The 27,615-nt window shown below is 42.5% G+C and overlaps 1 protein-coding gene across 3 annotated transcripts in view; it reads left to right on the forward strand.

The window, feature by feature from the left end:
- The window catches only part of CHN2 (chimerin 2), a 318,403-nt gene that overhangs the window by 264,317 nt on the left and 26,471 nt on the right, over nt 1-27,615 (forward strand). For all 3 annotated transcript variants that reach the window (XM_050783197.1, XM_050783196.1, XM_050783198.1), the window contains one exon: nt 18,941-19,018. In XM_050783197.1, the coding sequence (XP_050639154.1) occupies nt 18,941-19,018 (78 nt within the window). The remainder of the gene's footprint in view (nt 1-18,940; nt 19,019-27,615) is intronic.

Here is a 27,615-nt window from a genome sequence, read left to right on the forward strand (position 1 = left end):
TTTAGAAACATGTATTGTATGCTACGCAGCCAGGCAGTGTGCTAAAGACAGGAATACAGTGATGAGCAAGACAGACACCACCATGTAGAACTTAGGGTGAATAGAGCCAAAAGAAAGAGTGGGAGACCCAGGGGAGGGTGGAGGGGTGACTAGGAGTTAGCCAGGTGAACAAAGAAGGATGATATCAGATGAGATGGACTGTGTAGTTTAGAGTCATGATCCCAACCTACTGGGATTTTATACACATACAAAGTCAAAATTTAAGCTATATACTGAGCAGAAGACTTGTTTGTTTTCAGGCAATAATTGTTTATATTCTCAGGATATGGAGAATAGCCAAAGACTAAAAAATAGGCCTAGAGGAAAGGGCCTTCATGTTTCATGTGTGAAGCACAGTAATGATGCACAGCAAAGCTTTAGAGATGTCAGACTTCCTAGGCTGTCAACACTTCTTCTAGGCTATGAACTACCTTAAGTGAGAACAGAGGTTAGGTGTTATTTCACTTTGGATGCCCAGAGCCTAATATAGAACCTGACACATAGGAATTGTCCACTTAATGTTGCTTGATTGTCTAACTGGTTTGTTGGTTAATTGGTTGGTTGATTGGATGGATGGATGGATGGATGGATAGATGGATGGAAGGAAGGAAGAGATAGGATGCAAAGTGCCTAGAGCAGTGTCTCATACATATATATAATAAATTGTAACTGTATATTTCTGTTGTCCTACAACATAAAAATTACCTTTTTTGTCATATATACTGAAACATTTGTGTCTATGAATTCCCATTCATTTAACCTATTTTAATATTGTACTTGGAACAGTGTTTTTCTCATAATAGAAAAAATATATTCATTATTTCATACACATTTTGTTTGTGCAGGAAGCCAAAATACAAATGCATTCTGCATAAAACTTACTGCCATGTATGACACTGCTGAGCATTAATTCTTTTTTAAAAACTTGATGAGTTCACATAAATCTGAACAAACATATGTGCTTGGTCCTCAAGGACATTAGCTTTTTCACTTCAGGAGTGGAAAGGGCTGCTACAGGCCATACCACCAAAACCTGCTTTGGACACTATTGCTGAATGACAAGCCGCCTCAAAGCTTAGTAGTATAAAAATATCCCTTGTCTTATGGTTGCATGTTCTATCTGGTCAGAAATTAGAACAGAGTACAGCAGGGATGGCTTGCTTCCGCTTCATGCTGTTTGAAGCTTCACCTGAGAAGACTCAAAGGCTTGAGGGGAACTCAACATCTGGGGATTGGAATCATTGGGCATCTCCTTCATTCACACATCTGGCACTTGAGCTGGGAAGACTCTCGCACACTGATGTTAGCTAAACTGTCAATCAGAGTGCCTGCATGAGGCCTCTCCATGCAGCTTGTGCTTCCCCCAAACATGGCAGCCTTGGGATAGTTGAACTTTTTGCATAACAGCTCATGGCTCCAATGCAAAGATGCCAGTGGACAAGGAAGAAGCTTCATTGCCTTTTATGACCCAGCCTCAGGCATCACGTAGCATTTCCTCCATCATATTCTATTAGTAGAAATAAGTTACAAGTTTATCCAGGTTCCCAAGGAAGAGACCTACCTCCCAACTCTACCTTGAACAGAGGAATGTAAAAGAGTTTTACAGCTGTTTAGGAAACCCCACATCCCCAGTTTTTAGAAACTGAACCCTAGAATTCCAACACAAGGAAATCTCACCTTATTTCATTGCCCTTTGAGCATCATTTTCATTAATATCTATCTTTTCTTTTGTGAGGGAAGAACCAGGTCCCCAGCCTCCCATTATACCTAGAATGTGCTGGCAACATTTTGGCAAGAAAAAGCTCTTCTTTTTCTGAATTTAATGCTTCTCTTGGATTATGCCAATTTTGAGAGGAACCCTTGACTACTAGCTAGACCAGTGGCAGTGAACTTTCCTAATGGAGCAACAGAGACCATGTAAGGAAACCAGGGCAAAGCAGTTGACCACAGAGTAACCACCTGCCACCACACAAGTATGCCCAAAGCAGTGACAGCCCCCATACTTCCACCCACCCCACAGACACTCTTTCTCCTTAGGATCTTGGCTTTTGTGCTCTTACCAGAGCACAACAGTTTTTTGGAAGTGCTCAGGGCCATGGGTAAAAGGGCAGTTTCCTGTGGACTCAGATTGTTTAAGATGTCATTTGGGGCTAAAGAACTGTTTAAAGAGGTGGTTTCTTATCCATCAGATGGCTTTAGAAAATAAGGTGGGTGGATATTAAGACTTTGGGTGAGGGCCTGGAGATCTTGGGACTTTAGACTCACTGGCACCAGGGAGTTAAAGAGGTCACAATGTGGAATGCTGGGATTCAGATGACACCCTGGGCTCTAACCAGCAAGACGTCATAGCAGCTCTGAGGGACCCATGAGAACCAGAGATGTGTCCAAGCTCTGCTGGTGTATAGATGTGGAACTGAGCGCCCAGCAGTGGTGCCTCCTGCCCTGCCTGCCTGCCTGGAACCGGCATGGCTGAATTGTACCTTATGCCATCGGGTGTGACCAGTAATCCTGTGCTTACCTTGACTGGCATCGCCCCCTCCACTGGCCCCGAATGACTCACCTCACTGATGAAAAAGGACACATAACAACCTTTTCCACTCCCCACAGTGTCACCCAGGACTTGTTGACAGGACCAGCACCAGTCTTCTTATGTGTGCATTGTTCAGGGAACAGCAGGACGGCTAGCTAAGCTTATTTAAAACATAATTACTATTAATCATAATCATAGCGAACCTTTATTGAGCCCTTATTTTTTTTTGGGCACTAGAAACTATGTGTATTACCTGTTTCAATCAACACAGCAATCCTGAGGTATCAAGTATTCGTTTCCCAGACATTAGCACTCATAGGTATTCATTGGCCTTGCAAATAGTTTGGAAAATGCTGGTTATTCTAAAACAGTGATATCCCTGTAATCCTTCAAGAAAGTGATATATGTTGACTTTTGAAATGCATTTAATCACAGAACAACTAATATTTTAAGGAACATGAATTTGTTCGGAAACCGGACTGGGTGATATAGAAGTGGGTCTGCATACAGGTTGATAGGTGCAGCAAACCACCATGGCACACGTTTACCAACATAACAAACCTGCACATTCTGGACATGTATTCTGGAGCTTATTTTTAAAAAGTGGCTCTGCATAAAATATGCTTAGTGTCCTATGAGTAGTCTAAGAACCATTGGAACTAGGTGTCTAAAGCATCAAGGTTGGATTTGGTGTGACTGCCTTTGAAAATGGCTACTCATGATACACCCAGGCTGGCCAGGTGACTCCTGAATGTAGCTGATGGTTTGTGCTTAGAAATGAGTCCTCTGCTTCATAACTCTTAAAGAAGCCTGCTGCATCACAGGAACAGGGAGCTCCATCTACTTCCAGCACCCAGTTACATGTGCAAGATGAGGAAGCTGAGTGTGAAGGTTTTGAGCCCATGGGGACATGCACAGGCTGCCCTGCTGTTGTTTCTCACATTCTCTACGAGTATGGGAGGCTCTTTCCCGAGTGCAATGCCAGATGGAGCCCAGGACCAAACCCGCCAGCCGTGTTTTCATCTCCAGGACCAATCTAAGCTACAACCTAATCCTTCATTCTGTTTGTTTTTATAAATTCACATCCTAAAACACACCCTCTTCTTGCCTTTTTTCCTTCTGATATCATCAGAATATTTCAGGACGCGGCCTACATTTACACATCTTCATGTGTAAACTTCATGTTTATTCTGCCAAGTGCCTCTGAAGAACTGCCATTTGTGACTAAAATCCTTCCAGCTTCTTCTTAGCTTTCTGGTGATTCTGATCAAATTAAAATGATTTTATGTTTAGGAATTGTGGCAGGTCAGAAAGGGAGTTTTTACTGTATTAAATGAAGGAAATATAGTCTTAGCTAAACTCAGGTGTCAACACTTTCTTAAGATTATGCTTTACTTTGAAAACATCATCTGCATAATCATGAAAGTTTATTCATTAAATTACACATGCACACACCTATATAAAATTGTGCCAGCTGTAGATCTGAGCAATATCCAACTTACAACTTAAGTTGCACTTTTCATCCTCTGAGGAACGGGCTATTACAATACACATCTCACATTGAGGAAGTGAGGCACAAAGAGGTTAAATAAGTTGGCACAAGTCACCCAGTTGGGAAGGGTGGAAGCAGGAATGGTAACCTGAACAGCTTAGCTCCAGAGTCTTCCTAACAAGCAATTCTTAGCAAACAAAAACTTGTCACCATTTTTAGTTTAATTGCCATTTCTATGACCACAGGTTTGATAGGAACCCTGCATTTCCAACTCAAATTGCGCATGGCCAATTACACTGCCGACTTCTTACACAACTCTTCAGGAGACGGCTGGAAACCTTCCATTATTGATCAAAAATTTTAAATGGAGTCATGTTATTGTAAGACTGATGTAAACAAAAATTAAACTAGAAAACTTTTGGGTTATATAAAATGGAAGCTCCTCCATCCCAAAGCATTATTGAAATATTACAGGCCAAGCACAGTGGCTCACGCCTGTGATCCCAGCACTTTGGGAGGCTAAGGTGGGCAGATCACTTGAGGTCAAGAGTTCGAGACCAGCCTGGCCAACATGCTGAAACCCCGTCTCTATTAAAAATACAAAAATTAGCCAGGTGTTGGGTGTGCACATGTAATCCCAGCCACTCAGGAGGCTGAAGCACAAGAATCGCTTGAACCCAGAGGCAGAGGTTGCAGTGAACCAAGTTTGCACCACTGCACTCCAGCCTGGGAGACAGGGTGAAATTGTGAAAGAAAGAGAGGAAGAGAGGAAGAGAGTAAGGAGGGAGGGAGGGAGGGAAGGAAGGAAGGAAGGAAGGAAGGAAGGAAGGAAGGAAGGAAGGAAGGCCGGCCAAAGCTCAAATTATCATAGCTATATTCTACATAGTGAGATGTAATTTTCTGGGTCTAGATACATTTATTTGGAGAAAATCTATGTTATATGAACATAATATTCATTATTCTTTTATCCCCTGGTCTTTCAAACAATAATGTATATGATTAGAGCAGCATGATACAGTATTTTTATTTTAAAACTTTTAGTTCTCTTGGCTAAAGATGAAAATTTCTTCAGAGATTTAATCTAAATCATGTTTTTACATGTCATAGTGATCTCTCTTGCATTTTGGAATGATTTTCATTTCTGTCAACAGAGGCCCTAAAATAAGTCCCACAGAAAGTGAATCCTTCCTTAATACCTGCTAGATTAAGAATTTTCATTTCCAATAAAGTTACTTAACCACTTGTTTTGCACATCTGAGAGTTTCTGCAAATGTGTCCCAGCTGTGAGAGCTAGACCACAAAAGACTCTGATACTTTAGATCTGTTCACTTGCTAGTTTTGTTTGAAACTTGCCTAATTTTTTCCCTGAGGGAAACATTTTCTCCTAGTTCAAATGCAAAACAAAACTGGGAAGAAAATATTTGGTTTTTCTATGGCAAAGTTTTTCTTTTTTTCTCATACCAATTATAAAAATAATATAATTAAAGAAGTTTTAAAAGATAAAAAAAAAAAAAGTAGACATTGGTCTGTTTCCTTATAGTGATTTTCTACTCACTGGGATTTGTAAAATATGCCTGTAAGCAAAGTATAGTTATCATTTTGTATTCTACATTTTTTATGAAGCATATTGCAGCCATGTTATTGTACACTCTTCACAAGCATCATTTTTATTGTTGCATGAGTGTCATACATACGTAGCTATTTCCTAATGTTAGAGCATGCGCAATCTATTCAATTTTTCACATTAGAAATCATGTGGCTATAAACCATCTCCTTAGGATAGATTCTTAGAAATTGGGTTACTGAATCTTAAAGGATATTAATATTTTGAAACTCTTTATACACATGGCGAAATTACTTCCCAAGATGATTTTAACAAAGTACGCTGTCTGGCAATTTCCTGCCTGTGTTCGATATGCGTGTTTGTGTGTAGCGGGTAGGGTAGGGCATGTTGTTTAACTTGTGCAGTGTGGGAGAGCATGGATATGGATCAGATCTGTTGTTGCATAGGGGAAACAGCTTGGTCCTTTAGTTCAAGGACCTGACTTTTTGTCCTGACTCTACAACTAACTGGCTTTGAGGCTGGGCAAATCGGCAGGAGGTTTGCAGACGCACGCATTAACCATAAACCTTTGCAAGGGCTTTTTATGTTTCTTGGTACCAAAGAGATTAGAAAATGAAGTCCAGGGTTCTTAGGATATTACACCGTAGTGGGGGACAGATAAGTGGAGGCAGAATCACATGAAGTTTAAGAGAATGAACTCTGGAAGTAGCTTGCTCTGGGTTCAATTCCTAGTTACTAGCTGTGCAAGCTTGCATAGTGAGAATTCTCTTACGCTCAGCTTCCTCATATCTGAAATGAGGGTAATAATGCGTGGCATAGGAGTGTTGTGCAGATAAATGAGAAAATGGTTAACTTGCCTGGCGCAACGTGAGCTCAATAATTGTTAGGTTTTTTCTCTTTTCTATTTTGTTGCTGATAGGATTCTAATAAGATTTAGAAACTACCACTACGTTTTAAGTGGTGCTGCTTCTTCACAAAAGAATATCCTGTCTTTGCAGCGTGGGTCCTGGGTTCTGAGAACTGATGACATGTCGGGGACTGGGAGGAGGTATGGGTCATTATAGGTTATTATCTCAGGGGATTTTCACCTCCAATGGGCCGCCATGGCATCTTCACAGAAGCCAAACGGACACCCCGACCACCCAAAATCTGGTTTGGTGTTGAGATTAATGATGCCATACTCCCACCGAAAGGATGTACAAAGTTTTATTGTTCACATGATGAGACTTTCTTGGGGAAGCAGGACTGACCCCCAGGCAGGTCCATACAATGGCTTGAGAGAGCTGGGCAGGAGAACTGGCTCAGCGTTCTGTGGTGGTTCGGAGGCGGAGCTGGGAAAGCGTTCTCATGCCAGCAGGGGTTGCATGGTTTGAACTTCCACCAGCACCAAGGGAGGGAGTGCACTGGCCTTGTTCTTGACTTGCAATCAGTAAGCAAACAATAAAAATGGAATCAGACTCTTTATTATGTGGGGTGTGGTTTTATGATGGACAAGGGAAATCTCAGTAGCTTGCTTTCTTTCTTAAAAGGAGAAACAAGCCAACTCTGGATCCCACCTGTTCCCACTCTTTTGATGGCAGCGGTTGGCTGCCCGGTATTCCCAGCACTGGCTCTATAGTAGTCTCTGATCCAAGTGCTCTTCTCCCATTCTTAAAACACCTGCAATCAGATTCCCCCAACTGCTGCTGGAAATTGCTCATGTCAAGGTGATCACTTACTTTCATATTGCTAACCCCTGTGGTCCTTTCTCACTCCCCATCATACCTGTCCTATGAGTGTTAGCTTTCCTTGTCTTTCTTTGTGACTAGTTCTTTCTCAATTTACTGACCTCTTGATGGTTGGAGGTCCCCAAACCTAGTCCTGGGGTCTCTGCTCTGCTCTATCTGCACAACTCTCTTCCTCTAAAATTCATCTACCCATAAGTAGATTTCTGGTATCTGTCTCTCCAGGAACCTCAGGCTTGTAAGTCCAACTGTCTCAATGTTCCTATACACAAAATGGAGCGGCTGGCCTTCTCTTTCACTCTTGCTTCTCCTGGAGTCTTCTTCATCTCATTTAATGGAAACTTCTTCTGTCTAGTCGCTCAGGCCCAAAACTGCACCATTACCTGGAATTCTTTCTTTTGTGTGTACTTCACATCCAGCCTGTCAGCTAATCCTGTAGACTTTACCTTGAAACAGTATCCAGATTCTGGCCATTTCTTATCACCTCCATTGCTCCCACCCTCATCCAAGCCACTGTCTATCCTTTAGCTGAATTTCTGCAATAGCCTTTAACTGATGTTCCTGCATGCACTTTAGCCCCGCTACAGTCATCAACACAGCAGGCAGAGCAATGCTTTTGTAAAGTCATTCAGATGACACACAGCTCTGTTCAAGACTCTGCAGTGGCTGCTCACGTCACTCAGAGTGAAAGTGGGAGTCCCATTCTTTCCCAGAAGGCCCCAGGTCCCTTTCCTCACCTTCTAGCAGCTACCACTCTAGCTGTTCCTGGTCTCTGCTATTTCTTGAGTCTCCCATGATTGCTCCTATCTCATGGCCTTGCATGTGCTGTACCCTCTGCCTGGAATGTTCTTCCTCCAGATGTCAGCATGGCTCACCTATCACCTCCGGCCAATATTTGCCCAAATTTCCAAATGTCACTTTCTCATGAGACCTTTTCTGACCACCTTGATTTAAATTGTAACCTCCCTCTCTATCACTTCCTATCCTGTGTTCTTGCTTTGTTTTTCTTCATGGTTCCCAACACTTTTGATAAGAATATGCAATGTACTTCTTAGTTTTGTTTGTTGTCTACTCTCTAAGAGTAGTTGTTCCCTGTTCTATCTCACTGGTCTAACACAGTGCCTGATAAATAATAGATGCTCAATACTTATTTGCTGAAATAAGGAAGAGAGGAAGGAAGGAAGCAAGGAAGGAAGGGAGGGAGGGAGAGAGGGAAGGAAGGAATGAAGGAGCTGTGTTTGCAACATATCCAGGAATAATTGTATTGCATTAAAACAGAGCCATAGACCAAATTGCATGTGGTCATTTCAGACTGAACTGTCTTCCCCTGGAATATTTAAACTTGTTCATTAGCATGACAGCCTCTCTTCCAGAGCAGGGAGTGGCTTGAGAGGTGTCTGCATCGTCACACACACTCTGACATTCCATTTGGGAAGGGACAACACGGCCAAATGCTTGTTAGAGCTAGTCTTCCCAAACACAAATACAAGGACCAATTGTAGATTTTGGAAATCCCAGCCACCACTCACACAGGAGACCAGAAATAAACTTAGATTAACTTTGGAATGTGTCAACATATCCATGTTTCAAGACTACTGCATTCGTAAATATCCCCAAGAACTATATTGAGCAGTATCAGCTGCACAGCTGTGAGTGGCGTCAAGGACTGTTTTGTTTGGGTGATTGTTCACTGTAAAAAGCAGAGTAGGGATTGGAGATATTTTTATTTGTGAAATTTTGAAAACCTGTCTCTTAGGTATCTTGGTTATTTTTAACATGGGACAGTTCACATGGAGAAAACAACTGGTTAATTTGATTTTTTTTCCTGTAGATAAAGGTGCACCTTACTCCAACTGCTGACCAAAGAACCTGGTAAAGGAGTAGCTGGAAGCTATGTTTGGTACATTCTGTAGTGCTGCTTTGCAAATTGCCATAATTTGGACAAGAAAGTAGTGGACAAGAAAATGCAATTTGGCAAATATCTGGCCTTTTGCAGGGATTTCCCAGGCTCCCCTGAGTGAGCGGAGTTTGAGAAAGACACCCAACATCCATATTGCAGTTTGATGCCATAAGCTAGAAATTGAGTGTCTTGACTTTTGTAGGAAAACCCACATGTCCATCATTTGGGACACTTACTTCTTTGACCAGAAGTGGGGAGTTGAGTCATATATTAGCAAGGAAAATACAGAGAAAAGCAAATGAATATGGAATATGAGAAGAAAGTCATCTAGGACAAGAAGGAAGATGGTAGCTGGGAACTTTGTAATAGCTGCTTCTCCCTTAGGTTTTACACTATGTACTTGGATCTTAGTTTGACCAAAGTTTTAAGGAGTTTGATTTAACAAATGTTCCATTCTCTCAAGAATAACCCTACCATACTTTCTAAAGTTTAGCATTTGAGAAATTGGACTAAGACTTTTAAAGTTCGTATTTAAGGAAATGGATTACTACACTCGGATGTTAAAACATGTTGTCATTAATATTGACTCTGTCAAAAACTGCATACAAAACAAAACAAAAAAGCAAATAATAACAATGGCGTGTTGAAATGTGCAAGACCCTTAATGCAACACAAAGTCTTCCTCTATGAGGTGGAGTATCTTTTATTTCTACATCTAAAAAGTCTGTGAGAAACATCAGAAATTAGCCACAATTTTTGACATAAGTCTCAGCAGAACAGCTGGTGGTATCATGTGGGAAGGACGGCAACTGTAGCATTGCACGATCAACCAACCCAAGAAGCGTCAGGTTACTTATTTGCTGCTAAACAAGGTACTTTGGTCCATTTCAGTGTACATACAGGCCTTTCCGTTTGGGTGAACGGTGACTGTTTTGAATGAAGTGGATTGCATTCTTGGAGGGGCAGTGAGACTGTTCCTTCGGCACTTTTGTGTGTCTCTCACATCGAGAGTAGCCATCTGTCCCTGGAGAATAATCGGCGTGGCAGCTGGGCATGGTGTGCCATCGGAGACAAAGAACCTTGTCTCAGATCAGAATGCAGCAGGTTCGGAGGTCAGCAGCAGTTTTAGGACTGAGCCAGGTTAATTGTTGACACCTGATGCTTAAATGGCCTCAAATAAAACCAGGACTATACAGCTTGAACTAGCCCAATTGCAGGAAAGATGGCAGGTCCCACCCTGGTCTTTCTTATTTATTTGGCGCCATGGTAATGTGTTTGCGTTTAGTTATGTGTCTTTGTTGTCTTCCTCCTCTTTCAGGACTGAAAGCCACAAACAGAATATAACAAACAGGGCAATTCTTAGGAAGGGCAAGGATGATTCATTTGGCAGTATGTGAGAGGGTTCAAAGTACATAGGATCAGGCAGGCTGGGTTTAGTAGTGTTGAAAAAAGAAAACCACACCTTCGATTATCATTCGGCAATTGGAGCTTATTTCACTTAGCATTTCTAGTTTTTTCTCTTCCCAAAAGGAATAGAGAACCAGATCCACAATGCCATAGCAAAAAACCACAGCAGACATCACCGCACCTCCTTATCCACCAGTCCCCTCAAAATCCCCATAGAAGCTTTTTGAAACAAATGTGTATACACACACACACACACACACACATATATTAGACACAGAAATAGGTAGTAGGCATACACTTAGTATACCACCAACCAACCATTAAAAGTATTTCAGTGTGACCCACAGGACGTGAAAACAAAGGAAAGTATAGATTTCCCACACCATCCAGGGCTGTACGGATAGCTGCAGCATTTTGCTGCGTGTTCCTGGATCTGGGCAGGATATAACATTTTGTGGCTTTGGGGAAATAACGGGACACCCAGGGTCATCACCCAACACCAGTACCCCAGACATATGTGCAGGGAATGAGCCAATGGCCCAAGGGAAAAAAAAGAGCATGGTAACTCTTCATAAGAGTGGAAATCATTTCTGATGGAAGGAAAGGAAGACAGAGAGCTGCCGAAAAATGGGCATGTTTATGTTTTCTGCAACAAAACTTTCCTGAGTGTCAAGCCAATGTTGGCATCATGCTAGTCACCAGAGAAGAGTTAATAGAACTCTTCTTTTATAGGTAGGTTAAAATAATTTTTCGGCTTTAGATGTTTGTAAAATTTCTCTAGGAACAGAGAGGAGGAATGAGTCTTTGTGTCAGTGGGCTGTGGGCAGCCAACACCACCAATCTGCCACACATGTGGTGCCAAGGATTTTTTCCATGGGAAGAACCTCAGGAGACCTGATTCTGGGCCTGTTTCATAAGGCTAGCAGGCTAGTGAGGGCCCTAGATCATAATTTTAAAATCATACTAATAGGTGTGTGTATACATGCTTAGGGTAACAGCAAGAAAGTGGTGGCAAGCGAGGCTGGAAAGGTGGCAGGGGCCAGACCCCACAAGCCCCTGCAGGGCATGGTATGGATTTTTGCCTTTGCCTTAAATAGTCTCTGGAGGTTTTAAGTGGCATCATGGGAAGTGGGTGTGGGGTGAGCATGAGCAGAAACATGATCACATTTTGTGTTTGAAACAATATTAATTCCTTTGGAGGGGATTTAGTCAACATCACTGATTGTGTTCATACTTTCATCTTTTCTAACAATCCCCTTGAACTGAAGCACTTGAGATTAGTGTGGTCACACTCAATTCTAAGAGCACATTACAAGCCCCTGGAGGATTTTTACAGCCCATCCCCCATCTCCAGAAATTTGGATTTCATTGGGTAGAGGTAGAGCTTGAGCATGGGGTGTTTGTGTGTGTGTGTGTGTCTGTGTGTGTGTGTGTGTGTGTGTGTGTTCTAATTATCAGGCAAGGCTGCGGCCCACAGGTTCAGTGGAAAAATAAAATGGGGGTCCTCAAAGTGTGGTCCCGAGACCAGCAACATCATCACCTGTGTACCGATCAGAAATGCAGATTCTCCGGCCTGATCTCTTACTGACTGAACCAGAAACTGTGGGGCTCAGTATGTTTTAACAAGCCCTCTGGGGGTTCTGATGCCTGCAGGTGTGAGGCAGGAGAAGCTGAAGTCTGGATCTGCTTCCAGATTTAGTTGTAGAATAGCTCTGTGATAAGAGGCAATTGTGGAACCTCTCTGGCTCTTGGTCTCTTGCCCTGTAAAAAGCGGAGGAGGGATTAGACAAACTCAATGGTTAAGAATTTATCATCCATGCACACTAAATCTAATAAGAGTTTTATAATATACTTTAAAAATCATTTTTATATAATGGAATAAGAACATAGTCATTGTAGGAAGCTCGGAAAAAAACAGAAAAGAATATAGAAGAAAATAAATGTCAATTAAAATTTTTCCACTCAGAGGTAACTGTTGCTTATCTTCAGCAGCTCGATTGAATGTATTTTGAATGTATTTTGGTGTGTTTTCTTCTGATATTTTCTGTGTATACCTACTTACAAATCTGGGAATTATACTATAGATGACTCAGGAGCCTACTTCTCACCTAACATTATATCAGAGGCAAATCTTCTCATCATTAAATGTTCTGTTAATTGTCTTTGTTAATGTCTCCATAATACCCTATTACATTTATATGCCGTAAGTTATTTAACTTTTCCCCTATATTGACTATTTAGGCTTTTTCACATTTCTTGATATTGTTTTGATGAATATCTGTATCTCTATATCTATCTGTCTATCTATCTATCTATCTATCTATCTATCTATCTAGATCTTAGTCTGAAGACCTTTTCAAGAGAATCCTATAAATAGAATAATTGGATCAATGCACGTGAACTTTTCCAGGCTTTTGATCAATCTCCAACTTATCCCACAAACACCAGTGGGATATTAAAGAACCCTCCTCACCACACCCTCATCATCATTCCTAATACTGATTTTCATTTCGTGCACTGCCATGAAGCAGAGAAGGCTGCAACAGCAGGACAGTATTTGGAATAGGAGTATAGCTCGGGCAATACCTAAGGAAGATTCAGACTCAATAAACAGAACTGTAGAGCTCTCGGCAGCACAGACACTGTGGTTGGAATACAGGGAGACATCCAGGGACTAATGATGACATTTTCAATGAGCCCTCCTTAAAATGTAGCACTGGAATTTACTTGAAGTTTGTGGAAAGCTTGTGGATTGGTGGCAAATCACCTTCTCTAGAAATTGGTACTGATAAAGCACAATGTTGTGTTCCCTAGAAGCTGAGAGGTGGTCCTGCCTGAAGCCAGGTGGAGGAGGAGCTGTTGCTTAGATGAACCTCTAAGGTCCCTTCTGGGCTTATGATGCTAGGTTATTAAAGCCAGTATAGTGAGAAGGGTATATGTCTTTCTCCTACCATTCCTTTCCTGGGCACTTTATATGTCCACAGACACCCCAAAGGGCTCCATTTTCCCAGGTCTTCCTGCCCATTGACCCACCCTTTCCTCCTTGTCTCTATCTGACAACCTCTCATTGCCTTCTCGTTACTTGATTCCTTCTTGGATCCAGGATGCTAATTGTAGAGAGAAAGAAGAACAGTGAGAGGGCTTAGAAAATAGAATCCCAACCTTTATTCATCAAAAAAAGAAGAAAAAAGGAAGTGGTGAGCTTATGTCACCATTTATTTATAGCCCCACCTACTTCCAGAAGTATCTTAAGTAGTACCTGCTTTCACAGTGGGCTCAGGGAGAACTAAAGTCTCCTCTTTAAAAACCAGTCCAGGGAACACCAGACCTGCTACTCGTTGACTGACTATAATGGGGAAGAGAGTAATTCAAGCATTCAACCACTGCATATTTTTTAATGTAAGTATGATGGGGATGAGAGGCTGTTTAAACAATATGTAAAAGCCTAGATTTAGTGTATACCCAAAAGAATTGAAAACAAGCATTCAAACAAAACTTGTATGAGGATATTCTTAGTGGCATGGTTCACAATTAGCCAAAAGGTGAAAACAGTCTGAATGTCCATCAACTGATGAATGGAAATGAAGTGTGGTATATCCACACAATGGATTGTTATTCAGCAACAAAAAAGGAATGAAGTACTGATACATGCCACAACATAAATGAACCTCGAAACATGCTAAGTGAAATATCTAAAGAAAAAAGCAGAAGCCAGATATAAAAACCCATATATTGTATGATTCCCTTTATACAAAATATCCAGAATAGGCAAATTCATAGAGACAGAAAGCAGATTGGTGTTTGCCAGAGGCTGGGAGGAGAAGAGAATGAGGAGTGGAACTGACGGGTACAGGGTTTCATTTTGGGGTGATGAAATGTTCTGGAACTAGGTAGTGGTGATCGTTGCAGAACATTGTAAATGCATTAAATGCCATTGGAGTTTACATTTTTAAATGGTTAAAAAGGTAAATTTGATATTAAGTGTAGTAGAAGGAAAGACACTTGTTCTTCAGGGCTTTGGGGAAAGATAGGCTCAGTTAGTTGTGCCTATATTCTACCACTTACCAGCTATGTGGCCATGGGCAAGTCACTTAAACTCTCAGCTTCCATTTCCTCCTCTGTAAAATAAGGGTAATTATAGCAGTACCTACCTCATAGGGTTTTAAATCTTAAATGAGTGCAAATATGCAAAGTGGGCCGGGTGCCGTGGCTCACACTTGTAATCCCAGCACTTTTGGAGAATGAGGTGGGTGGATCACTTGAGGTCAGGAGTTTGAAACTAGCCTGGCCAACATGGTGAAACCCCATCTCTACTAAAAATACAAAAATTAGCCGGACACAGTGGCACGTGCCTATAGTCCCAGGTACTTGGGAGTCTGAGGCAGGAAAATCATGTGAACCTGGGAGGCAGAGGTTGCAGTGAGCCAAGATCACGCCATTGCACTCCAGCCTAGATGACAGAGCGAGACTCTGTCTCAAAAAACAAAACAAAAAAAAAAAATTAAAAAAAAATATATATAGATCTATAGATCTATATATATATGCGCAAAGTGCTGAGTATAATACCTGGCACATAGTAAGCATGATATAAATATTAATATTTGTGTTATTAATTTAGCCCAGTATTCTCAACTAGAGACAGCGTTGCTTCCCAGGGAATATTTGGCCATGTCTGGAGACGTTTTTTATTATCATACTTGGGGGAAGGGGCTCTACTGGCATCTGGTGAATACAGGCAAAGAATGCCACTGAACACCCTGCAATGTACAGGACAACCTCCCACAACAACAGATATCTGGCCCAAAAGACCATTCGTTCCAGTGAGAATCCTTGGTTCAAACAGAGCGTGTAGGGAAATGTGCTTCATCTCATGAATGTATATATTAAAACAGGTCAGGTAGAAATTTTCATTAGAAGAAGACAGTCAGCAAATGTATTAAATGTCCACTGTGTATAGAGAACACTGTATTCGACATTACGGAGCATATAAAACAAGGCAAGGAGCTTCCCTTGAGGAGTTGAGATAAAAAAGAGCTCTGTGTGATGGGGTCATTTCAGAGGGAAGTTTTCACCAAGAGATTACTGTAATCAGTTTTCCCTCAATGAGAGGGTGGTCTGAGGTCACCCACACTGCTCACAGCAATGCTTGCTCAAAGGCTAATACTTCTAGTCCCCTGTAAAGAAGCATCCTTAGGGAATAGTGTGTAGTTCCTTCACTTGTCTGAATGTGTCTTGTGTTTGGGTCAATTCTATTGAATCAATAGCTGAAAAAGAAATCACTGTCACAAATGGAAATAAAAATTACTTGTTATACATACAAGCACAGACATGAAAAAATATTAAATCTCATTGTATTCAACCACCCATAGACCAAAAGGGGGAGATTCTTTTGCCTACTTTCCATGTAAATAGTTATTTTATAGCAGGACGAGCCGCAGGAGGAGTAGTGGTCTCCTTCGTTAATTTGATCGGATTCTAAAACTGGTATATTCGTGTCATTAGTCCAGTCCACATCACAGAATTTGCCCTTACACAAATGGCTCACCATCAAAAGGTCTCTCTTGCTTTGCTAGCAGTGAAGGTTGGGAAAGGACCCTTTTTGCTTCTCTCCATCTTTTTACCTGTAGACTAAGGATGGGAAGCCCTGCAAAGGTATGCCAAGCCTTCACTTAACCCCTGCCATAGCAGTTGTCCTTCAGAATCAGACAGTGGGAAGAAGGGACAAGGGGCCTGGTGAAGCTCATTAAGAGGGTAGACCCCTGGAGGGAACCTTGTCTCTGGAAGCCAAGGCAGTGGATGGGTGGTCTCAGGAAGGACTGGAGACCCCACACCATGCCGTCATCTTTGCACACCTTCTTCCACAATCCTGGCTTCCGGTAGGTACATGTGCTTTCTAGCAACTTACATTTATTCAGTGTCTACTGTGGCAGGGACTCTTATTAGACATATTTGTGGGGGAAACAAAAGTGAATTAAGCATAGAGCATGTCACAGTGAGTTCTCAGTGTGGCAGAGATAAGAGCTGTTATAGTCACTATAATACAGACAGAAAGTGACAAGTGCAATCAGAAAAATGTGGATAAAACACGATGGGATTTCAGAGGACACAGTTGGCCTACAATGGGGAGTTTGGGGAAGTCATTTTGGAAAGGGTAACATTAGAGTTAGAATGTAAATGTTGGTGAAAATGTAGATATGTTGAAAGGATGCTAGAATATTCTAAAGAACAGAGCAAGCTACCAAGGTGAGCAGTTAAGTATGTCACAGAAGAGATGTTGTAGGATTTGTGGAGGGGAGTATAGGGAAATAGGATGAGCTGGGTACATTAGGATCAGCTCGTGAAAAACCAGCAATGCCAGGACACAGTTAAGCTATGGAGAAGCATGGGTGGATTAGGAAGATTGTTGTAGAGCTATGTGTAAGGTGGACTGGAGAGATAACAAGGGTCTGAGTTACGTGGGGAAAGAAAGGTAGGGAGAGGCCAGACTCAACCAGTATCTGAGATATAGCATTTGTCAGGACTGATGGCAGGATGAGGCAGCACGTGGGTGTACCGAGGCAGCGGGACACAGTGTTGAAGAGCATGGGCGCTGGACACAGATGCTTTGTGTTCTAGCCCTGGTTCTGCCACTTAAACTAGGCTGCATGTCCTTAGGCAAATTACTTTACCTCTCAGTGCCTCAATCTCTTCATCCAAAAGAATTGGGAATAAAAATCTTGCTCCTCACATCCATATGCTGCAGATTCGATGAGTTAAGTGCCTTTGACACATTCTAACGTCCTCTGACACAGCGTAAATTATTGTGCTCAATAGCTTAACATAAAAATTGGGTGTTATTATTGAAGGTAACAAGAGGATGAAATGGGAGGATGAATTTTTGAACCGAGTTAAAATCATGGTGATTACCAGGAATAAAGAATTGCACAAGGGAAGGAGTGATCTTTGGTTACTCTTCACAAGGCTGCTTGGAGGGGCTGGAGCATGGAGCCCTTGTTTCAGTAGAGGACAGGACGGCCCATCTACATAAAGGCCCAGTTATCTAGATCTTGTTTTCTACTTCCTAAAGCATTAATTTTACTGTCTGGCATTAGCTGCATTAATCTTCACCAATGGGTCAGGAGTACTCCCAAGACATCAGGATTTCCCTACTTCTTTTTGTGGGGAGACCTAGGACCAAAGAATTAGGGTCATGGGAGACCATCAAATAGATGATGCTTTTAAGAGCAAGGAGGGCATTTTTATAGGTTTGGGCACTAACAGAATGAACATTGAAGATGTTTTATTGAAAAGAAAAGCAACTATGATGTTTTGATTTTAGGTAAGGAATACTGTCTGGTCTGGGTGGGTTTGAGCAGAGTTTTTTCGCACAGGAAGGATAGGAGAGCCCAGGGAGTGTCCTGGGGCAAGACATCCTGCCTCTTATTCTGCAACTTTGCAGAACTCAGAGCGGAAAAGCTTTGCTCTCCTCTGATACCCCATTTGGTACTCAGACTGTTCCAATTTAATGCATGCATAAGAATACAAATGAAGCTTTCAAGTGCTAAGGCAGATTTTTAATAAAGAGACAGAGGCTTTACCCCTATAAGATTAAACAGTCATCAGGGTTTAAAGGTTTAATCTGTTGGAGTTCAGCCCAGGATGGGGTTCAGAGCCCCAGATGAATTGGATGCAGCCTCACACTTTGAACATCAGAGCTGGCTGGGGGGTGTGCGCGCTGGTGTGTTTGAGTGTAAAATGTGCTAATAAGTAGGGGAGACCTCTCCTTTGCAATGTGCTGCGGCAGGAGAAAGCAAGCTGCCGGCCTCTGCCTCCCTGAATCCTCAGTGGCTGACTGGATACCGCTTCTGGGGGTTGCTGTGCACATGAATGTTTGCTATTGTTCCAGGCACACGTCGGCCTTAAGAAATAGCACAAAACAGGCCCGTCCTTATTCAGAAGCCGAGCCCCCTCCATCACTCAAACTGGGCCTTTGAGGTCACATGCCGGAGACTGCTGCAGACAGGACCCAGCTGCCTCAAATCTGCCTCCTAACATTAGCTGCGGTTCGAAAATCCTGACAGCACGGGGCTTCCTGCGCTCTGCAGAGGAAACTAGAAAGATCTGGGATCCAGGCACTATGTTCTCTGAAGAACTGTGGCTGGAAAATGAGAAAAAGTGTGCTGTGGTTCGGAAGTCTAAGCAGGGCAGGAAACGCCAAGAACTGCTGGCCGTAGCCTTGGGGGTGAAGGTGGGTGTCAAAGGCGGCTTTCTTTGGCCCCCTCTCAAACTCTTTGCCTGTTCACAGATCTCCTCCCTGGTTCGAAGGGCAGCCCTCACACACAACGACAACCACTTCAACTATGAGAAGACACACAACTTTAAGGTAAGCAAGCCTCTGCATTCCTTCTTCTGTTACAAAAGGGCAGGTGGAAAGGTACAGTGTATAGCTTCCGTCAGGTTTCTGATTGTAAAGTCAAGAGACAACAAATTCCTTTGCTTCCACATTTAGCTATAAGCTTAACACCTGTGCTTTCTATCAATTCAAACTGGAGACCTCAGAAGGCAGTCTCCTCAGTGCTTATGCCTGGAAACACCTTATCTGGATGTTGACTTAGTTTTGGAGAATTGGGCCCGTTGCCACTTCACGTTCCCATGTCCAGTGAAATAAACACAGAGCATGCCCAGCCTCTCTCAGTCAGAGATGTTCTGCTGGGAGCTGAGCAGTACTTTTCCACTCAGTAAAGAATATTGCTGTCTCCGAGCAAGGGAAAACAGTTGCCTGTTTCTCGTTTTGTGTTTTGTCTTTTGTTTTCAGTGATGCTAACTCCTTTCTTTTATGCGTAGACAGCTGTGAAATCAAATAATGACAGGAGATGCCATCCAGAAGCTTTTGTTTGTGCTCCGGGTACGGCTAGCAGGGGGGCACCCTTGGTCACAGCCTTTATCCTGCTCACCAGACCAAACAAAAAGATCTGGAAACCTGGTGGGGGGTTAAGTGGAATTTCCCATGTGAATTTAGAAACTGGAAAGACCGCTATCTTCGTTTCAGACTGGTACTTGTAGAAGGGGCCTACCATCGGAAAATTATGGCCTGTTTCCTTTGCCCAAGTGTTTTCCAAGAAGGACTGGAAAGGGACGCTGATGCCAAATTGTCTAGCTTGAATTGCAGTTGAGGGGAGGAGAGACAGGTTAGAGTTAGAGGCTTCACCCCAAAAAGTGAGCTGGCAGTTTGAAAGCTGGGGAGAGTGGAGAGGGAGGACCCAGGAAGAAAACAATATGCAGGAGAAGCAAAATGTGAATTGCCTTCTTTTAAAAAAATTCTTGTTTCCTTTAGGGTCAGTAACCCAAGTGACTCTTGGAATTAGATAACCCTTTTGTCAGAGGTGACGAGGGAAACTGATTTTATTCTGTTGCTTTCTGATCCTTTCTAAGGACAAATAGTCATCTATTAAATGTACATTGGTGTTAGTTTGGTCTGTTTCCCTGCATCTGTTTTTAGAAAGCCAGCAGCTCAGGCATTTGCATGCTATAATTGAACTGAGGAATGGAATTATACAGCCCTACATACTTAGCATTAGGGTGAAGAATTGCATTGCATAGGTCCTCTTCTATGCCAAAGCTTTTCATATTTCTCCCATCACCGAATATTGACAGGTCTAATTTGGAGCATTAAATGGCTCCCTTTTTTTTTTTTTTTTTTTTTTTTTTTTTTTTTTTTTACTCTGTTTTCCATTTTTATCCTCATTAAATTTTTTGGCCTTAAGAAAGTGTTTTTCTGATTTTTAGCAGAAATCCTTGATTTTTTTGCATCCTGTGGATACACTACTAGTGATGAGAGGATGGATCTTCATGGACTTGTAAATTCTTTTTCTTCCTCTTGAAAATTCCAATTCATTTGGCTTTAAGAAATTGGAATTATTCTGTACTATAATAATGTTTGCATGGAGTAGCTTGTCCATGTATATTCTGTGTCTGAGCTTGTGTTAAAAACACACAAATATATATAGTTGATATTTTCAAAACTAATTTCAGTCCTTTTAATGTTAGATCCCTGAATGGAAAATTAATCTTAAGACATTTTAAAACAAAAAGATAGTTAAATCTTATTTTTTAAGTAGTACCGTTGCTAACACAATATATTACTTATCACTGGAAAACAGCTCTTTCAGTATTTGCTTCAAAACTCAATAGCTATTCACTGTTACAGCTCTTGAAAGAAGAAAAGGCACAAAATAGAGAAGTTGTTCAAGAGGAGTACACAAGCCAGACAGGAGCGTTTCTCTTCCGTGTTTTAAATAGATATCTTTGAAACTTAGCAGACCCCAAGTAGCTGTGACAGTTGATTGTGGCATTCAGTGGTACTGTTGGTGCCACTGTCCTTAAGAATGAGTGGCAGGGGAGGATGAGGCATCCTCTTTGTCCTTCCTTGCCCTTTCCACCCTCAATCTCCCCACTCCTCACCCGCAACTAACTCTAGGTAGAAACTTTACATGGTTTTTGGAAGAACATTCAAAAAGCAGGCTCAGGCTATAAATACAGTGGCAGTTTTTTAGGGACAAGCCACTGAACTGAACTAAAGGAAGAAATTTCTTATCCTATGTCCCTGCCATCTGTTTGGAATTTGTGTTTCAGACCTTAATTTTACATTGGCTTTTTATTTACATTAACTTCTAATGGGCTTTATTCTGAAACCTTCTTGATTTGTAATTCAAGTTAATATTTAAGGCTATTATGTGTATAGCATATAGTAAGCAATCAATAAAAAGAACAAATAATCACATTTTCATGCTCATCAGCCAATAGGCTTTGCTAGGTGCTGCCTGCACTTTCGTCTAGAGGCCTCCTATCTGCCATTCGAATCTGCCAGTAGAGTTTGTCTTCTCACCCCATAACAAGATTGTTTGCCCCAGTCAGGACTATTACCCCAGGTAAAAAGCCCTTTCCTTTGCTCTGCCCAGGAGCTTTGTCAAGAGGAATGAATAGAAACCCCCAACATTCCCTAAGTTGGGACCTTGTGCTCCATTCTCTGAGAAAGCTCACAGTCACTGCCTTTGCTTCTCAAACAAAGTTTGTCTAAGCAAAGCAAAATTCAGTTCTGAGAACAAAAGCTTTGGGAACCAAAGGACAGTTGCGCCTCATTGCATGCAATAATTGTATACTTTCCAACACTGTGTGCTGATGCAGTTTTTGCTCATTTAAAGCCTGGATTTCCTAGGGTTACTTGTACCTACTAGACACTGAGAGGTATGTGCTGGAGGAATGGTGAAATGAACACACTCCTCTCTCAAAATGAAAACTGTTTGTCAAGAGAAAAACCACTCGGTTATTTAGCTCATTTTATAACTGCATCTCTGTTTATCTAGTTGATTTAAAGAGGCACTCTGCTGTAACTGGAACAGCTCTCTTTTGAATGGTCCACCTAATAATACCTTATGGCTGAGCTCTGAAAATCTTCAGGCCAGCCAACCCCAGAGGCCCAGGAGTCGGCTTGCTCGGCTTCCTCCCCACACTTAGCACAGTGCTGAGGTAGCTTTAGCCCACGTAGTACTCCTGGCCACACCATGTTCATCCAAAGAGCTCAGCTGTCTCTGCCTCAGTTCCCTCATCTATAAAATGGGAGTGTTGTGAGGTTTAAAGAATACATGCGAGTCACTTACCATGGTCTCTGGCACCTAGTAAGTATTCATTTGATGTTAGCATCTATTATTACCTTTTCGTGCCTCTCACTTGTATTTTTGTGTCTAGCTTTTTCTATTTTTTATTTTCTACCCTCTCTTCTTCATGCCCTTCTTTCTTTTGTCTCTTTTCTACCATCTCTTTCTTCTTCTCTCATTAATTATATGTAAGAGAAAATGAAATAAAGCCTGATAGTGGTGACTTCTTTGAATGTATTCCATCCTGTAGCCAGTACTGGTCTATATCCCTCGTTTGTTTAAAAAGTAAATGGATGACTTAGATGATTTAGATTAGATTTCACACATTTTTCTCCCAGCTTTTAAAATGTACTTTATACTAAAGCTGTCATAACAAATGACCACAAACTTGGTGGCTTAAAACAACACAAATTTATTTGCTCATGGTTTTGAAGGTTGGGAAGTCTGAAATCAAGGTATGGGCAGGGTTGGGTCCTTCTGGAGGCTGTGAAAGAGAAACTGCCCTGCAGCTCTCTCCTAGCTTCTGGTGGTTGCTGGCAGTCCTTGGCATTCTTTGTCTTGTAGACACACCACTCCAATCTCTGCCTCCATCTTCATATAGCCTTCTCTGTGTGTCTCTGTATATCTGTCATCTTCTTATAAGGTTGCCAGCCATGGGATTTAGGGCCCATACTCATCCAGTATGATGTCATCTTAATTATATCTTCAAAGACCCTATTTCCAAATAAGGTCATACACACAGTGACCCAGGGTTAGGAGTGAAATACACCTTTCGGGGGATATGCAACGCAACCCGTTACAGGAACTGTAATTGACATTTTCAGAAACCTTCAATAGGAAGGATCTCCAGCCTCACCCTAAAGGATGCATTGTCAGTAATGTTAAAATTTACAGTTTCATTAAAGATTTTTATGTCCATGAAAAAAGGTCTTTAGATGTCATCTAATTGCTCCTAAGTGTCAACCCCTTGGTCCAGGCCCAACTGCTAATTTCCATGGCTATTGATTTTTAACATCTTTAAAGAAAAGTTTTCATGGATTTTTCTTAATGCTTCATTGCTCTGATAGAAAGTGGTGAAATTTAGTTATTCTTTGTCTCTTATCTCTACCAAGCATTTCTTCATTAAAAGAGGCACCAAAAAACTTCAAAATAGCTGGTAAGCTTCCATTTTTAATAGTAAGTTGGAAGCGTCTATTTGCTGTGGCTGGTTCCTATTCAGAGTATATGTTATACTTTATAATCAAATTTATGATGTAGCTATAAGTTCACACTAATATGCGTGATTGATTATGCAGGACTGGGCAGGTAATGTGTGAGACCCAGTATAAAATGAAAATGTGAGGTTCTTGTTAAAAAAAATTATTGAGATTTTCAGAACTGTGACAGCAGCACATTAAACCACGCTAAGGACAGGGCTCTGTGCCACCGCACAGGTCACATGTGCCCTGAAGCTGACCCTGTGGTGATGTCTAAAAAAACAGGAGTAAAAGACAAGCTTCTGTGAGCATTCAAAGAGGAGGGGGCTCCCTGGTGCTGGGGATCCTGTGTAAGAGGCAGTGTGGTTGTTCTCTCAGCCTTAACCAAGAATCCTCGTGGGGAGGTGGAAAGTTGGCTGAAGCCCAAGTAAATAAGTAGATCAAGGATGGTTATACAGGGGAAAGAAAGAGCACCCGGGCTATGCAAACAACAGGAGTGAACACTTGGAGTCAGAAATGTGCCAGGAGCGAATAGGGTGCAGGGGAGAGACCTGGGGGACAGAAAGGAGTCCATCACATTTAAATCTTCAGCTGGGATGGGCCAGATGGTGGAAAGATGATGATCCCTGGGCCCTGGAGCCATCAGGGTCTCCTGAGCAGGCCCTTCCCCCACTCAGCCTGCTGCTCCTGTTCCCAGCCTCTCCAATCTGCATGGGAATCTGCATCACTCTTTCCTACCAAATTCTCTCCCACCCCCATGCGCTTCCAGGACACCCTTCCTTCTTCCCCATATGGAATATGGATGGAGAGCAGAGGCCCAGAAAGTTCTAATCCCCCTCACTGTGTGTTCCCCCCTCCCTTTCCACCCCTCCTCCACCTCCTGCCCAGCCTGTACCAGCTTTCCTTTTCTCCCTAGCACTGATCACCAGCTGACCTAGTACCTATTTACGTGTTTGTTTGCCTGCCTTCCCCTCACCAGAGGGAAACTCCCGATGGGAGGGGGTGGGTAGAGAGGGTTCATGGAGTGGGGATTTTTGTCTGTTTTATTTACTGCAGAAACCCCAGTGTCTAGAACAGGTCCTGGCCCTCAAGCTGTTCATTCACGTTGGCAGAAAGCAGGGGACCGTATCTCCCTACAGTTGAGCTTTCGGAGCCCTCTCCTCACTCCCCACCCTGCAGTTTGCCCTCTTGTGTGGCTTGCGTGTTGGATGCACTTGTGTTCATTGTACTAGAGTCCTTCCAGGGAGTGGGCCCTTGCCAGGGTCATCAGATGGTACAGGAGAGATGGAGGCCCTACCAGGATGTGTCAGGCCAGCTCTCAATCCCCATTTGCCAGGGATGGTGACTGTGCAGTGCTACCCCGTGTCTGATCCATGTGGGCAGGCGGGTGAGGGGGAGGAGGGATCTGTCTCCGTTCACAACAGCTGTCCTGTGTGGTGCCTTTCAAAAGCGTCCCATCAGGACATAGGGGAAATGGTTGCCCTACTTACTCTTATTATGTCCCCCACTCTGCTGACAGACTGAGCGTGCACCAGGAGCACCCCGTTCTCATGGCACACTCCATTGCGTGTGCTCTCATAGCATGCTCCTTCTCAACATGCAGCCCCCACCCCATGCTATCCTGGAGGCCAGGACTAGAAGTTCAAGAGGCTGAGAATATGTCCCCACGCTCCCACTAAAACACCTGTCCAGGACGTGGCAGCACCACCACCTCCTGGTTTGGATTTGTGGCTCCTTAATGATTTCGAGGCCTTTCATTCATTTTTGCATTCTTCTCAGTCTAGTGGTCATTTGCTTTGAAGAAGACTTTTTGCTTCCCGCATGCAAGCCCCTCTCTCTTCCTCTTCCCCGTTGACCTCATAAAAGTGTGTCAGCCCTTCATGTCATTCCCAGCGTTTTGGCTGCCTTGCCTTCTTGTCAAACTCCCAGGTGTCCATCACCCTTTTCTGTCCATCTGATACTACTTCTGTGCCTGGAGAACAGGGACAGCTGGATATTGCACCTGCAAATTGACACAGGCAGAAATTGGCTTCAGAATGGTTGGGGGCTTGGTTTTTTTTTTTTTTTTTTTGTTGTTGTTGTTGTTTTAAGTTAATAGTCAGAAAAGGCTGTTTTGCCAGAAACAAGTCTGGAAAGAAAATTCAAAAGAAAGACAAAACTCATCACCTTAAATATAAAATGAGGGACTCAAAGTGAGACTGGAATAAATAGGTTTGGAAATACATGGCTTTATTAAAAAAAAAAAAAAGTTGTTTCTGCTCTCAGAGTGCTATGAATCAGAGTTGTTTTTGTCTGCCTCCTACTTCAGCCTGCTCCACCATTATAATGAAGACAAACTCCTTGTTTCAAGTAATATAACCCCTGGAAACTATCTTAAGCTAAATAGACTATTATGCAGGATGGTCTCATAAAGCCTCCAGGGAATACTCAAAACTCAGGGATAGGTGGAAACAGGAACTGGGAGTATATCTGGAGCCAGTTTCTCCCTCTCTTCCTCCTTCCCTCCCTCCTTTCTTCTTTTTCTCCTAACTCCCTCCTTCTTTCTCTCCCCGCTCCTTCCTTCCTTCCTTTCCCTCCCTACTTTCATTATCTCTTCCTTCCTCTGTCTCTCCTTCTCCCTCTCCTTCCTCCAGAGGCATCCAGTAGAGGCCAGGTGTGCTACTAAACGTCCAGGACAGGCCACCACAACCAAGAGTTATGCTGCCCTCAATGCCAGTAGTGCTGAGACTGAGAAACCTCACCACTGGCAATGGGGAACCACTCGAGGTTTTGGAGCAGGAAAGTGTCAAAAGGATGTGGGTGTCCACGTGCTCATAAACCTGACCAAAGTTAATTAGCATGAGAATATCTTACTTTATGCAATGGGGAGACTCCCAGAAAGCTTTGAGACAATCAAGATTTTAGAAATGCAATCCTATCTTAAACTAGGGCAGCTGCTAATGAGAAGTCCAGGGATCTGTGGTGCCGGTTTTGAGAAACTCAGTTCTCCTGCCCCAACTGCTTGGCCAGCCTTTCAGAGGGAACTCAGAGTCTCTGTCATAGATTGATTCACCTCTGCTGTGTTTTCTTACATCAGAAAAGGGTCACTTCAAGGTTAGTACTTCATCTGGTCTTGCAAAAGGGGAGAATCCAAAGTTTAACCTAATTTTTCATAAGAGATGAATGTCACATGGTTATGGGAAATACAGTAAATTATAGGAAGAGTTCTTGGCAGAGATCTGGAAGCCTTGACTGTGCTGCTGACCTGGGTGACGCAGGATAGGCTGCCTGCCCTCCAGCCTCTCAGTTAGCCCTGGGCAAAGGCTAGACTAGACCTCTAAAACCCAGCCACATGTAGCTGGAAGGGACTTTAGCTCTGTCTTCTGTGAACATAAAGTAGCTAAACAAACAAACAAACAAACTGCCTCTGACCCAAAAATTCCTTTTCAAAGCAAAAGAATAACATTCTGATTTTTAATATGAATAATAAAATGACAAATTGAGGCAATAAGGTTTCCATCTATACCAGTGCTTCTCAATAAAGGAAACTTCACCCCTCCCCGACCCTAACACTGCCCCCCCAACCCCTGGGGGACATTTGTCAATGCCTGCAGATATTTGTGATTTGTCCCAGAGTGCTACTGGCATTTAGTGGGTGGAGGCCAGGGATGCTGCTGAACATCCTACAATGTACAAGGCACAACCCCACTACAAAGAATTTTCCAGCCCAAAATGTTAATCAGTAGTGCCAAGGCTAAGAAATCATGATGTATACTGGTAAGAAAAAGCAAAAATTCTCAACTGCAGTATGTCATAAACAGCACTTACTCCTTACAGTTTAGATCCCAGGCTGAGCTGATATTAATACATTTGGGTGGTGTCTACATGGACCCATCAAAACATATCTGGTATAAAACCACTAGAGAATACTGCCTTCCAGATTCAGCAGATACGGGACAAATAACATCCTGTTCATTTAGAAAGAGCTGTGTTGAGGGATACTTGCTAAATGCCTGAGATCTCTCTGGATGACTCTTCTTGCTCTTGTTTTTACAAAGTAGCCATTCCTGGGCTATTTGTCAAACATACCTTATCTCATGTAATATCATCTTTTTTGTTTGGTGTGGTTTTTGAATTCCAGGCAGACCGTG

Source organism: Macaca thibetana, chromosome 3 (assembly GCF_024542745.1).
Source record: "Macaca thibetana thibetana isolate TM-01 chromosome 3, ASM2454274v1, whole genome shotgun sequence".
Classification (NCBI taxonomy): Eukaryota; Metazoa; Chordata; class Mammalia; order Primates; family Cercopithecidae; genus Macaca; species Macaca thibetana.